At 41.5% G+C, this 15,366-nt stretch overlaps 1 protein-coding gene and 1 long non-coding RNA gene across 2 annotated transcripts; one reads left to right on the top strand and one right to left on the bottom strand.

Moving 5' to 3' along the window:
* Positions 1 to 562: 562 nt before the first annotated feature.
* On the bottom strand, positions 563 to 12,230 carry LOC116218194. The gene is made up of 4 exons (XR_004162726.1): positions 12,145 to 12,230; positions 11,288 to 11,417; positions 9,620 to 9,773; positions 563 to 2,157 (listed from the first exon to the last, which is right to left on the bottom strand). It is a non-coding gene; the product is annotated as an uncharacterized LOC116218194 (long non-coding RNA).
* On the top strand, positions 11,417 to 14,687 carry pou3f3b (POU class 3 homeobox 3b). The gene is made up of 2 exons (XM_012823321.2): positions 11,417 to 13,350; positions 13,655 to 14,687. Exons 1-2 carry the CDS (start codon positions 12,118 to 12,120, stop codon positions 13,766 to 13,768), a joined length of 1,347 nt encoding a protein of 448 aa, XP_012678775.2. The 5' UTR covers positions 11,417 to 12,117; the 3' UTR covers positions 13,769 to 14,687.
* The last annotated feature ends 679 nt before the right edge of the window (positions 14,688 to 15,366 follow it).

Below are 15,366 nucleotides of genomic sequence, written 5' to 3'. Positions count from 1 at the left end.
CCACACACACGCACACACACACACACACACACACACACACACACACACTCTCACACACACACGCACATGCACATGCACACATGCATGCACAACTGAACAGGAAAAATCGTAAAAGAAATGCAAGGTACACGATGCGTGAAGAAGAGCATCATTCCCCAACTCAAAGTGTGTACTGTTACTGTCACTGAAGCACACTGAAGTAAATAGTCTCCAGAATGACATTCAAATCAGATGCGCCATTTGCCAAGCAAACGCTGTGATTAGCAAATCTGTTGTCCTCCCTGTCTGAGGGGATGGGAAATGACATTTCACCCCTGACCCCTGCTCAGGTCAAGCCTTTGAGTCTGATCCCAGCCCTGCTCTGCTCCATGTGTAGTCTACCCTGAAAGAGCCATGCCCTGCCCTGGACACTCACTCTTCAGTGATAGGGCCCCAGCTCCCAGCGGTGCTGGAGCACGTCCAGGAAGGAGAATGATCCAGGCAGACGCATCCAGTGACTGGAGCGAGATCCTGCTGGAGGTCCCAGGGCAGTTCCACAAACATGAGCAGAACAAAGAGAGAATCCTTTGGTAAAACTCCTTTTATTCATTCAAGGTTGAACAACAGAACATTTCATTGTTTTAAATGACACATTTTGTAATTCATGTAATTCATGTGCTCTACTCCTCCATGAAAGGGTTTAAACAAGTGGGTCTGTGTGTCTATTTCAACATAGAGGTCTCTAAAATGTGCTGTGTAAAATTAATACGGGATCTTCCAATTTCCTCCATTAAAGAGTTGGAATGATTAAATTGAATATGTACCATAACATTGCCACATGTGTTTAAAAATGGTGGTTAAGATTGATATCTAACATTAATCAGGTACACATTTAAATAAATACACTGGCAGCTTTCATCAGCGATATTTCCCCTCTCTCTCTCTTTCTCCTTTCGTTCTTGTAATATGTATAAATTGCTATTTCATTTTATCAGTGAAATGATATTCGTATTACTATTATAAATGAGATTCTCCACTGACGTGCGTCCCTCCAATGCCCATCTCCCCATTCACAAACATCCTCACCTCTTTTAAAGTCCCAGATCTGCGCAGTGCACCTGGGAGTTCTGGTCTGATCTCACGTGAGAAACATGTATGCCAGTGTCTTTGTTTAAACATGATGTTCACCACCATTTAGCTAAGTGTTCCCTGACCTATTTGTTTCAATCACCTAAGACTCACCTTTTACATTTCATTATGATTTCATGTTATGTCATTTCATGAAAATGCTTCAGAAGAAAAGACATACACACATACACATACACATAATCAGTATGTAAAGTACAAGTTAGTAAAATAGTCACCTCACGCCACAACATGAATATATGAACAAATATGATTTGGTTAATTTTCACATAGGCCGTGTATTAAATGTAACCTATGTTAATCTGTGCATCTAAAGTGTGGCATTGTGTTTGCAAAGCAGCTGGAGGGAGTGCTGTCATCTGCAGGCTGCAGTGTGATTACCCCGTCTCACACTTGGCGGGCACTCAGACTTGTCAAAGCCTTTGATCTAAGCTGTCTTCATAATCACTTCAAAAACTGCTCCTGACACTGTGAGTGCTTTACAAATGTGACCCTCACTTTCCACATTCTTTAAGCTCTCTGATGCTCCATTTCAAACCCCTCTCTTCAGCCTCCAAACGCAGACTCTCTTTCTCTCTGTCCCTGTCTCTGTCTTTCCCTCCATATCTCTGTTCCTCTCACCAGTGCTTCTGATGGGCCTGAGGAAGTAGCTCCACTGAGATCCCGGCGTTTGAAAGTAGTTTTAATATCCAGCCCATCTCCATGGTCATCGGCAGTGGCCATACCCACCTGTCTCTGAGTGTCTCCCCCTCTCCATTTATCCCCTCTTCTTTTGAACATGTCTAAGCACCACAGCAAGGGGAAACAACTAGTATTATCTGCAGTAAACTCACCAGAAACACAAGCAACAGGGAAGAGAAAGGGGGGAAATGGCTCCATGTTCATACTTTAACAATCGCATTTGCATATTTTTATAGTCTCTCAAAGAAAAACAGCCTGCAGCGCGGGGGCCGGCCAGGGAGACGGCGGGCTTGCTGCGGCCGCTCTCGCCCCTCGGCTCCTGGGCGGGGTGAACACAACGGCCCCACCATCCTGTCGGAGGAATATAAGAATATCAGAATCAGCTTGAAACAACTTGCCAATATTTATGCTTTTGAGATTTAAAACACATAGAAACAGATATGGTTTATAATACGTTAGCCTACATTTTATCTGACTGATGCATATCAAATTATATCACCATTTGCATATCAGTGAAGAAGCAAATGATAGAAGGACCAAACGATGCAGTGCATTGTTCACATCTGACGGGCGCGGCTGATTTGACATGGAATGCTACTGAATATTTACTTCAAAGATTATTGTGTCCAGGTATAATCTGGTAACAATAATGAATTTCCAGGACGTAGTGTACTATATTGCACACCTATCAGCACTTGACAGAGGGCTGTGGAGGTTATCTTGCTTGCATCTCGGCATGTCAAATCTAATTCAATGAGCGTGTTTCACAACACATGCCATACATATCCACATTATGACCAAATTATTACGTATTTTTGAAAACGTGACTAACATGTTATACCAATAAACACACAATTGAATTGTGTATGTATCTGTATGAGTGTGTAATATATTAATATTAGCATAGCAGTAATTAACGTTTTGCATTAACAAGCATTAATATATTTTGAAGTCCGTGTGGTTGAAACCTCATTTCACTTCTTGAGTCTTTGAATAATAAATGGTGTAATATGGCTGTGTCACTGTGACTAGATTTACTGTCGGCTGAATGACTTTGACTTATAGACAGACCGTTGACCAGTTCTGAAGGTGTTTTGCTGAATGACTTTGACTTATAGACAGACCGTTGACCAGTTCTGAAGGTGTTTTGCTGAATGACTTTGACTTATAGACAGACCGTTGACCAGTTCTGAAGGTGTTTTGCTGAATGACTTTGACTTATAGACAGACCGTTGACCAGTTCTGAAGGTGTTTTGCTGAATGACTTTGACTTATAGACAGACCGTTGACCAGTTTTGAAGGTGTTTTGCTCAGTGTCTGCATGTGTGACGTGCTGAATATGATGGGTTCAAGTGGTTGTTATATCAAATCAAAAACAGCAAAAATGCCATATGGTCTTTCTACATTTACATGTGCAGTAAACATGAATGGCCAGCAATAATGTCCTGTGATCAATACCCAATACCAGCTCTGTGCAGACATGATGCAGATATGCACAACACTACCTGAGCCTTCTAATCCAAACACATACACTAATGATGTGTATAACTGTGTATTCAACCATTTTCCCAAGCAACAAAGACAGACAGTATGCAAAGCACTATTCCTGTAATATTGTACAAGCAAAAGAGAAGACTGAATTTGTTTCAAAGTGTCTTCTGGGCCAGAACAGAAGCTGGATATTAGAAACACAGGTTTGTAGATATAATTATATATAATAATATAATTAAGACTTTAATCTAGAGACATTTGACTGAAAATATGTTAATCAAACAGAAGTAATCCTACACAACTACAAATATATATATGCCACTGCCAACCATCTCATTAATTCAGATCGAGGTGACATATTTTTCTTTGACTATTTTTGGAAACCAAGAGCATAAAATACAAGAGCAGATTGGTTGTGTGGGTGGTGTTGTAAAGGTAAACAGGTAGAGAACGCGGATGTGATGTTGGCCAAATAAAGGCTAAGTGGAGTTGTTTGGCTACCGTGGCATGGCTGGATCCCAGTATAATGCACCAGCGTATCATCAATTGTTTATGGCTGAATAGGGTTGAACCCTGGGATTTAAAGGAATGGGACGGAGAAGCAACATATCCATGTCCACTAACATATCTACTGGTGTGAACCACTGATCAATTTTATAAAGGCAAAAAAAAAGAGAGAGAGAGAGAGAGAGAGAGAGAAAGAAAGAGAGAGGGAGAGAGAGCGGAGGTCTGAAATGTGTTCCCCCTGCAAAAGCCTTCCACTCACAATTCAAATGTACACACATACACACACACACACACACACACATTCACCAAGGCCAGGAAGATGTATGTAAACCCATTTACAAACAAATAGGGCGAGCTCTGCAAGGATATGGAGAGAGCAGCTATAAGCAGCCCATACACATAATACACACATAAATCATGGCTCCCCGCCACTAAACGTGACCACACACACTCATACGAAGAGTGCCTCTGACACGGGCAAACAGCCCAGCTACTAAACAAAGGTCTATCCGAAAACTAAATGCCCAGTAATTCTTCAAGGAAATAAATGGCCCCAATGGATATGTTTCTCTCCAGATCTGACTCACCATCAGTACCTCACGCCATTACTAATTTGAATTCCCTTCAGAGATGCGTCTGGGGTTGACTCAACCTGATGACTGAGTGGATGTATTTTGTATTACCTATATTAATGCCATCAACCCACACTGTTTTTGTATGTTTTACAGACTGCCATCACAGTAGTAATTATTCCATGTTTGCAGAAAATAACTGTAATAATGACGTCTGTCTAAGGGAGGAATTCTGTAGTCTCTATATGCAGTCATACATGAGTCACACAGGCTGACACAGACAGACAGACAGGCAGACAGGCAGACAGACAGACAGTGCTGTTTCCTGTTGAGCAGCAGGGAGTAAGGGGAAGTGTGGCAGTCAGTCCTCGGTGGCAGGAACTCATTCTCACTGAGCAATGAGGCCATTACTTATCCCTGATTGGAGCCAAGGCAGAGAGAGAGAGAGAGAGAGAGAGAGAGAGAGAGAGAAGGAGAGAGAGAGAGAGAGAGGGAGAGGGAGAGAGAGAGAGAGAGAGAGGGAGGGAGCGCTGAATCTGTGGTGAAATTTGGGCGCCATAAAGAGTGCAGCGGTTCCTTCCTCCCCCTTCTCTTTCATGAATATCAAATAAGCCTCCAGACTCTGCCCTGCCACATTAAAACAACACATAAGAACAAATTACAGCTACATTATTGTATTTGCATTACCTGTAATAGGCTACACGTTGTGTGGAGTATTTATTACAGGCAAGGCGGCGCTGGCTTATTCTGTGCGTACACTGGGATTTACAGCTCAGACAGTTTGCTCAGCTAAGGAAAAATGTTTCAGTCAAATCTCAAATGAATACATCGGAGAGCTGGTGGTTCTTGTTTAAACCATATGTGTGTGTGTGTGGATGAAGAGGCCAGGGAGAGTGGAGTTCTGGCAGCTTTGTGAGGAGATGAACAAGCCACAGGTAGGATGAAAGCATAACAACCAGCGTGCAGCATGTTGAATTATGTGATTCTCTTAAAACAGGTAGCCATTTAGGAACACAAATACACAGCCACAGCCACAGCTCTTTTCACTGCACAAACATATATGCAGGTACATGTACAATTACAAACACACACACACACACACACACACACACACACACACACACACACACACACACACACACACACACACACACACACACACACACACACACACACACGCACACAGAGACACACACACACACACACACGCACACAGAGACACACACATATACACACATACACACACACACACACACAAACAGCAGCCACCTCCCCCCTGCTGCACCTCCACCAAACCCAGCACAGCTTAGAGTTTATATGTTGCAAAGAAAGTTGGATAGAAATGGAGATCTGATCTCTGTTTGACAAAACGAGGTACAAACACAGAAATGAGAGGGAGAGGTCACTCCTTGAGCTCCCCTCCCAATGTTATCCAATTTTATTGGGATTTGCAGTGATTTGTGCCAGGCTTCCCCAGGGAAATAAATACTTTGATTAATGTAATCCTGGGCAGGGAGGTGCCACAAACCCATATCCTAAGGGAATGGGCCTGTTTGACAAACAAACACTGCAGTGAGTATGGAAGTCTGCATACAACAGAAGCTACATTGCACACAAGCCACAAACATCAAGGCACACCTCGTCTTTCTCATTTTGTTTGCCTTTGCTTTGCATTTGATACCTCTGAACTCTTGTCCTTACCAGGAGCTAGTCACATAAAGGCAAAATGCACGGCAACAACAAACATCCAGACTGGTGAAATTACATTGTTACATTCATTATTCTACGGGTCATCTCTACCGATGAAATATTTAAGGTTGTTCATTTGGGATGTTTAGAGGCGGGGGTGAACGTGTCTGCGACCGTACAGAGAGACTGCTTCAGCATTATAGATGTGTCTTGTAGTGCTACAAAGAGTCTTACCAAGGTGTTAGCAGGGCTTTATGTCCCCGAGCCACGAGGGGTGAGCCTGGGAGACAAAGACACCCGTACGCCTCCAAACCCAACCCTCCTATCTCCAGCAAAGAGCACTTTATCATATCTCCACTGCTGCCACTCACGGCTGCTACGGGCCTCCTTTGTGTGTGCCCTGGTAGCTGCCTGCAGTTTAGAGAGGAGTACTGAGGTGAAGCAGAGAGCCCAATCTCGTCCTCCTCCTCTCGCCTCCTCTACACAAACCTCCAGAAGTGGAGAGTGTGTGCACCACGACACCCATATTGTCTTAAGAGAAGTTAAGACATCATATCTGTAACTTTGGGTTGAGTGTCATGAGATAACTCTTTGATTAGCAACCTATGAACACGGTAGGCTATGTCCCAGACTATTTACAAGCATGTATCCTCTGTAATGCTGGCTATGTACACATCCAGTTATGATGCAAAAAAAAAAATAGCATCATTGCCAAAGGATAATCAAATTATTAAATGGGAACAATGACTGAATATAAGATTAATTAGATTTCCCATAATCATTTGTTTTGCAACAATCAATTATTTCATGTAAATCAGCATATCCACACTAATTCATGGAATGTAAAATGGAGATCGGGAAGCTCTGCTGAGACACTCGTGAATGCTTAAGGTTGGAGCGGAGCACAATATGCTGAGGAACGCGCTTCAATATCCTGATCGTCACCTGCTTGTCATTCACCTTTCAACTCAGGAATGGGGTTTGTGAGGAGGAGTAAATCATTGCAACACAACAGACAGGATTTTCAGGTGATGGACTCGGCCTTGTAGAAGTATCTGGTCTGAGGACCGGTAAATGAGATTCAGCACATAATTGAATCTAGCTTTCAGATTCAAATTTTCATTTACCCAAATCATTGTAAAGCAGATTCTATAATAGTCAAATAAGTCTACGAACTATATTAAGATGTAGATATATAATGATTACATTATTTCAATACATAACAACCATGAAATGTTAGGCTGGTTCCACCATAGGCCTATTGCTGTAACCATGCTGGTATCTTTAGTTTGGAAATGTCAGTCTACAATAAGTTTACAGTTTTTAAAGACATTTTACTGGCCTGCCTTTGACAAATCATTCTGACGAATGAACTTTGGTAATGAACCTCATAACATTATATGCATATACTTTGAATATTGTAGATAGTAGACAGTGTGGGAGAGTGACAAGCCACAACAACATAAAATGTATTTTCAATTGAACCAGCGTAAAATAGCTGTAGATTTAATTGAGCACATCTTATCACAATGGTAAAAAAATGTCATGAACATGATGTACTTCCCCATGTTTTACTTGTAGTGCACCCATGTAGTCGTCATAAAACCAGGACGGAAAAATGACTGCATATCTCCATCAAACCATTTCTGCATATATACTATAATGTTGTATGTACTATTCTATGCCTGTATACTGTAGTATATAAACTTAACCTTAGACGCAGGAGGTCAGAGGTTTAAGATCACTGGAGGTTATTAAAGAAAGGAAATCTGTGGATTTCGTCCTTTTCCCAGCCCTGAGTTGTTTTAATATAACTCAGAGGGGTGTTAGTGTAAAACTGCGTTTAAACAAACTTCATATTCTGCTAGATATTGCAGTCAACGAGAGGCTGTCATCAATTTATAGTCCAATCTAGTTTAATGCGTAAATCTAAAATAATTTGAGTAGTCTCTTTGGGATGGTAAACTAGGGTTAGGCATAAGGTTACGCATTTTGCTTATTTTTATTCATTTTACCTTAACATGCTGAAATTTGTCTAGTTAACAAGTGACTCGTTAGGGTTTTAGCAACTCCCATACCCGTAGCCCAAACTCTCATGATCTAATTGATAAATGATGTCACAGGAACTTAAACGTTTCAGCTTCATTTTTAACAGGGTTTCGTTTGAACCCATTAGGCTAGGCCATCGACAAGAATTTACAACGAGAACAACAATTTTACATTTTAGATAGCGTTTTACCATGACGTGTTACGATTTTCTCCCCCTCGTTATTACCCCACTTTTACTGCGTGTGGTATTTGAACATGTGTTATAGTTTTGTCACAGTAATACATTTACTCACCGTTGTCTACTGGCATCGTAAGTAAGCGCGACACCTGCTGGTAAAAAAAAGTAGCCTATTCTCCACATTGTCAGCAATTTCCTAATCTTGGATTTTGCCACGAGATTCTTGGAGCAGACGACGACTGATTTACACGTTCCAAAGCATTCAAACATGTTAGCTGTGTTATAACTTTTGACGAGTTGGCGAGTTTTGGCGTTCAGTTTGGCTCTCTGTTGGATCATCTTGGCTTCAGTGTTCTTTCATCTCGACTCCAGTGCACAAACATATAGCTTAATGCGACTAGTGTTCCCTCTTTTATTCACCTCACCATGACAACCGAAACGCGGGCTTAAGAAATGCTTCCCCATCAATTCAACAAACGCTCTTAGCAAGGCTGCGCGAGATGGCATCTTGGACTCACAGGACACAGAGAGCTAGTCCGTGAGAAAACGTGGAAAACTCCGTATTCTCGGCGGTCTACAGAGAGTGAATCACGTACAATCAATTTACTACCAAAATACATTGAGCTGTGTTGCAAACAACTAACAATCACTTTGTTGCATTATTAACTGTTCTTATTAGTATTTCTGGCGTGGGTTTAATCGGTGGACTACAGTCAACTTGATGCGTAAAATCAGTATATGGTGTATTGTCCTTTGTAGAATATTTGTTTAATGATAAAATTAAGGTAAGACTCTGTCGATACAGATTGAATGTACCCTACCCAACACTGGATGCTTCAACAGAACTCTGGCAATTTTAGAAGCGTCATCATTTAACTTGGCTTTAAGACAGGGTTGCAGCAAAGTTTCATCAAACTTGGGCACAGTAGCAAGGGATCGATATTATGTAAACGACCTCCATTTCTACTCGACTTCTCCAGAGAATTCAGCTGAGAGTCTCCTGCTTAAATTTGATTGATTGTACTTTCTCCAGTGGACATTCGCTACAAAACAGCCCTGCTTAACCGTCTGTTCTCTATTTATAAAACCAAAGACACTAAAGGTAAAAGGCACCTTTTTGGATTCCTATTTTTAAACCCACACACTAATATATTATATATTAAATATATATATAAATATATTATATATATATATACACATACATACAAACATGAATACATACATTTGCTTAAACGTATTAGAAAGACAGAGAGAGATAGAGAGAGAAGAGAGAGAGAGAGAGAGAGAGAGAGAGAGAGAGAGAGAAAGAGATGGTAACCTTTCTTACCTTTAAATATCCCTGATCCCTGTTGGACCGAAAAGCCCTGTTTCTTCTGCTGCCCCATCCAGTACTCTCTCTTCTTAGGAAATGGTCCTTCCTAAGATTTTCTTTCCCCACTCTCAACTGAGCGGAGCTCTCCTCGGCTCCGCTATTATTTTCACTAAAATATATGAAAATTTATGCAAATGAAAATCAGCACTAACTGTTCCTCTCTTGTTATACTTGGGGATTTTTTCCCTCTCTTTTTGCATGGAAAGCAAATGAACTCCCCAGCAGGAGACATGGGGACCTTGTTACATAAACAAATAAATCATAAATGTAACCCTTTCCAGAGACAGAAAATTACTTTGAACTGCACAACTTGAAATTGAGGACATTTGAAATTGCTACGATTTTGTGATGTTTTAGCGTACGTATCCCGTCAGATTATATAGTCTTACTGGTTCCACGTTTCTAAAGAACAGTCATACAAAGTTGTTTTGTTTGGTTTTGTTTTGTTTAGTTTTTTTGACGGACATCGCACTTAATGAATGGATGGGTCCATGGCCTCAGTGTAGGCAGCTCGATGCCAACAAATCCACGAGATTCTCCTTGTTTTTATCTATCTTAATCCAAATAAATTTGAGATAGACAGTAACCATATGCATTTCACTATACTGTGAACACTTGTAAAGGGGCCTAATTGTCCAACGAATAAAGGCTATAAGGCTGGTGGTTTGGTGGCTCTGTTATTATTTTATTTTTTTTAGCTTGATGCTTACAGTCTAAATGGTGGTCCCGTTTCAGGTTATAGCAACAGTAACAGTTTTGGCACAACGTGGGACATACAACTCAGAGTTCCCTCCGTGGCTTACTAGTGTGGTCCATGTCAAGATACGAAGTCCGTCCGAAGCCCTACTCTACATGTATTTATACTTGAGGGGTGAATCCATGTGTGGTAGTGATTCTGCTAAGTGCGTTCGTCTCGTTTGCACCCATATTATTTAGTGGTCGGTTGTCCGTTTGGAATTGGATGGCATACCCCTTTGCCAATCTTAAGGGGACTCGTTCATTCGCCCCCGGTTTAATTTAGACTTTCTCATTTACCCTGCCGCTGTGGGGTTTCCAATGCATCGTCTTGCCGCTTGGAAGTATCCCACTAACATTATTAACTCCTGACAAGCCAAAACAAGCAACGGTTGAAATATAATGTGCTTACAGTTGTTAAAATTCTTAACAGCAGTACAAACAGTGATACAATTGCGTAATAGTTAAACCAATAGGCAATCTTATGCCATGGAAAACATTTTCTTTGTGAAATTCAGTAAATAGGCTAGCATATTTGCCTACATGAAGCTACGGGAGTGCCATTGAAATGTATTAATTAATGGATTTCTCTTTTTACTATGCTTACAATGAAATGTTCAATATAGAACATGTTCGGCTTATATGAAAAACCTAAATAATTCTTGCGATATTGTTTAGGCAAATTCATATCTCACGTCGTGCCGTAAACAAACTAGCAGCGACACTTAAACATCTCTTGAGTTATGCCGTTTGCTTATAGGTACGATGGATATATTTAGCCTATTTATTGTTCTATTTTATTGAGACTGAATTAAAAATTATCCAATTGTAAGGGCCGGAAGGAGGATACATGCCTGAAGCGAGGCTCTCCAGACATGTCAATCTTACCCAAGCTGTCCAATCAAAGACAGCCTTGTACTCCACTTCCTCGTATTTGTGGGAAAGACGTGGACGATGTGCGCACGCTTGGCACAGGGTAAACATTCGTGTGTCCTCGAGCTCTGAGGGAGGGACGGAGCTGTCAGAGAGAGAGAGAGAGAGAGAGAGCAAGAGAGAGAGAGAGAGGGAGAGAGCAAGCGAATGAGAGAGTCGCGATCATTGGTGCGCACTGTAATACTGGATTGTACTTCAACTGGAGCGGTTTGGCAGGTTTATACACATCAAAACAGAACAAAGAGAGAGACTCTACTGCACTAAAAAGAAACACAAAGAAAAGAATAAAAGCGCGAAGGACGAAATCTCAGTGGCTATATTACAATACAACTAAGGAATCTCTGTATATTTTTTCCACTCACGCAGACGGAGCATACGTTTGGACTTTACGATTTTCAAGGCATTGCTAAATATCGTTGACCACTAGAAGTTTTGGGGGAAAGTTTTTTGCTCTTCAACTTTTTTTACTTACAAAAGCCAGACAACACCTAAGGACTTCAGATGACATCAAAGGGCTTGAAAAAGACTTAATAAGCTGGATTTATATTTATTCAGACATCTGAAATCTATGTATTCGCTCAAGAATTGTATGCGGATTTTTATAACCTTTCTACTCTTCACAGTTTCCTGTGGGCTTTGATTACATGCAAGTACATGATATACGTGAAAACATTATTTGGACTTTTTCAGTTTGAATAATTCATGAGCCACAATTTGCCCGCTTTAAAAAAGTTTTTGAGAAAGGGAGGGGGTATTCATCAAACATATTCATAAGGGTTAACGGAATGGCCACGGCGGCTTCCAATCCCTACCTTTCCAGCAGTATTTTATCGTCTGGCGCAATTGTGCATTCCGATTCCGGAGGTGGTGGCATGCAACCAGGCAGTGCTGCCGTTACATCGGTGTCTGGTGGCTACAGAGATTCGACAGTGAAGATGGTACAAAGTGACTTCATGCAGGGTGCGATGGCAGCAAGCAACGGGGGACATATGCTGAGCCATGCCCATCAGTGGGTGACATCGCTGCCTCATGCCGCTGCTGCGGCCGCTGCAGCCGCGGTGGCAGCCGCTGAAGCTGGTTCACCATGGTCGTCTAGTCCCGTTGGGATGACGGGCAGTCCTCAACAACAAGATGTGAAAAACAACTCTGGCAGAGACGATCTACACACGGGCAATGCGCTGCACCACAGGCCTTCACATCTTGGTCCGCATCAGACTCACGGTGGGGCTTGGGGCAGCACAACAGCAGCACACATCAACTCGTTATCCGGGGGACAACAGCAGCAGCAGTCGCTCATATACTCGCAGCCCGGTGGCTTCACGGTGAACGGAATGCTTAGTCAACCTGGGAGCCAAAGCTTGGTCCACCCTGGTTTAGTTCGAGGGGACACTCCGGATCTTGACCATGGCAATCACCACCATCATCACCACCACCACCAGCACCAGCACCATCAGCAGCAGCAGCAGCAGCAGCAGCATCACAGCGTCAGTAGTCACGATCAGCACTCAGATGAGGACACACCGACTTCAGACGATTTGGAACACTTCGCAAAGCAGTTCAAACAACGCCGGATCAAATTAGGCTTCACACAAGCTGACGTTGGTTTAGCGTTGGGTACTCTTTACGGGAACGTCTTTTCTCAGACCACAATCTGTAGGTTTGAAGCTCTCCAACTCAGCTTCAAGAACATGTGCAAACTCAAGCCATTGTTAAACAAATGGCTGGAGGAGGCCGACTCCTCCACTGGGAGTCCCACCAGCATTGATAAGATAGCGGCGCAAGGACGAAAACGCAAGAAGCGCACATCTATCGAAGTCAGCGTCAAAGGGGCTTTGGAAAGCCACTTCTTAAAATGCCCCAAACCTTCGGCTCAAGAAATCACAGCACTGGCGGACAACCTGCAGCTGGAGAAAGAAGTGGTGCGCGTATGGTTTTGCAATCGGAGACAGAAAGAAAAACGGATGACGCCGCCAGGAGTGCCACAGACGCCGGAGGATGTGTACTCTCAAGTCGGCAATGTGAGTGCAGATACACCGCCCCCTTCCATGGACTGCAAAAGAATGTTCAGTGAAACATAGAACAAGACAAAAAATATTTTATATATAAAATAATCTGCTAAAACACAGACTATCGTCAAGATAGCAAACGATTTTTGATACTGTGATTGTGATGGAAATGTGAATAAGACTGCAGATGTGTTGTATATTTTTCTCCAGAGAAAAAAAATCCTTCTTCCCAACCCAACCCCAAAACGCACCGCTAACTTTCTTCCAGGCCCCAAATGTCTTAACCTAAAAGGTTCTGTTTGCTCTTTTTTTTCAGGGACAATTTTTAGTAGATTACTTAAAAGATGCAAGTTTAACTGGGCCGAGTGAACCGAGCGACCAGAGGGTGACAACTACAAGTTCGTTCCATCAGGTAATTTTGGCGCATTGACATCACCAAGGAAAGAAACAAGCATTTTAAAATGACCAAAAGATTTACCCCTCCGTTCACCCTATTGTCATTTACGAAAACAAGGGAGGTAGTCAATTGTATATTTAAGAAATGGGACTTTAAACTCAAGCTCAAACAAAGAGGAAACATGGATCATCAACAGAGCGAAGAAGAGTAGCATCTATGAAGCTTCCGATCAACCTTTTCGCAGGAATCGCCTTTGCTTTTCTTCAGAATAAATGGGTGGGATAACTCAGGCCCAGCTATCCAGCAGACAAGAGCTACCCTAACATAAACACATACCACAACCACATTTCATGTCAAGATCCTTTTAAAACCGCTCTTTTTATTTAAGGAACTGAAACTTTTAAGGGATTAAGAGCGAAAGAAAGACATTTGAAAAGACTTACTCTTCTACTCCTGCACTTATTTGACATTGTCCTCTGCGATCAGCCGTTGCCAAGTGTGACTGTATGGGTGATGTGGACGTAACCATGATAATGCTGCCATTTCCACGCAGTATTCTTTGGTAGGTTTTAATAAACAAGACTGTAAAGCCGGCAATATAGATTCATTAGATCAGATGCTGATCTGAATTATTTACTTTATATTTTTCATCAAAATGAGTTGTTTTAATATTTTATTCGGGATACATATTAACTATTCCAAACAGTAATTTATTTTCCCCAAAAACTTGTGTAATATGCTTTTTTTTTCTTACCCGTTTTCGTTGTCTGTCCTATTTTTGTTTAATTTTGTATTATCAGTTTTAAAGGAGCACAAATCAACTCGAGCTGACATTGACAGTGGTTAGGTGATAAGGGTATATTTTGATGTGATGATTTGATTGTAATTTAATTTCAGTAGTGATTCCATAAAAGATGATTGAGACCAATAAATTTGTTAGAATTAAAAAAAATGTGATTGTGTTTTGGATTAGGACACCGGTATTGCTATTTTGAGTTTCCTTACTATACCAAAATATTTTAGCAGCAAATTAAATAGGCTACCTTAGTGTTGACAGCCTCGCTTTCTGCTTTGCTATGCACGGGCGAGAATGAGGGACATCTCGCCTTCTGTTTGGCGCATTGTTTCATTAAAACAGTTGCTAATCTATACATTGATGTAGAATCGTGATAGACCATCATTTTGATACTGTATATCCTTTTGCATATTTCTTTCATTCATAGTTATTTTCGAGTAGGCCTCATTTTAGACATATTTGCATATTTTGCCAGCGTTTTTGTAAACTATTCGTGTAGTTCATTCAAAAAGCCCTATATAAGCGACATATTTCTAGTTTTTGACAGAGTTTTTCCTGCTGTTGTGTCTGTAAATGTTAGATTACATTAGCGCTCTTACCATTTCCCTTGTCTCTGTGCCTAATTATTATTTTTTTTTGGCGGCTTTACCAAGTTGCCTAGGCCCAGACCATCGACCATTTCAGTTTATGTTTATTATTTTGCCACTGTTGGTATCAAACAGCCACAGCAGAGATTTGGTTTGCCTGAGATGAACTGCACTGAAATTAGTCTCAGGGGATTGCGTTGCTTGTTAGGCACAGGATGTGGTGGCCACTGTAAAGGGTTATTTCTACT

Source organism: Clupea harengus, chromosome 21, assembly GCF_900700415.2.
Source record: "Clupea harengus chromosome 21, Ch_v2.0.2, whole genome shotgun sequence".
Taxonomy (NCBI): Eukaryota; Metazoa; Chordata; class Actinopteri; order Clupeiformes; family Clupeidae; genus Clupea; species Clupea harengus.
The sequence above is the reverse complement of the archived record's forward strand: the minus strand, read 5'-3'. Positions and strand labels throughout refer to the sequence as shown.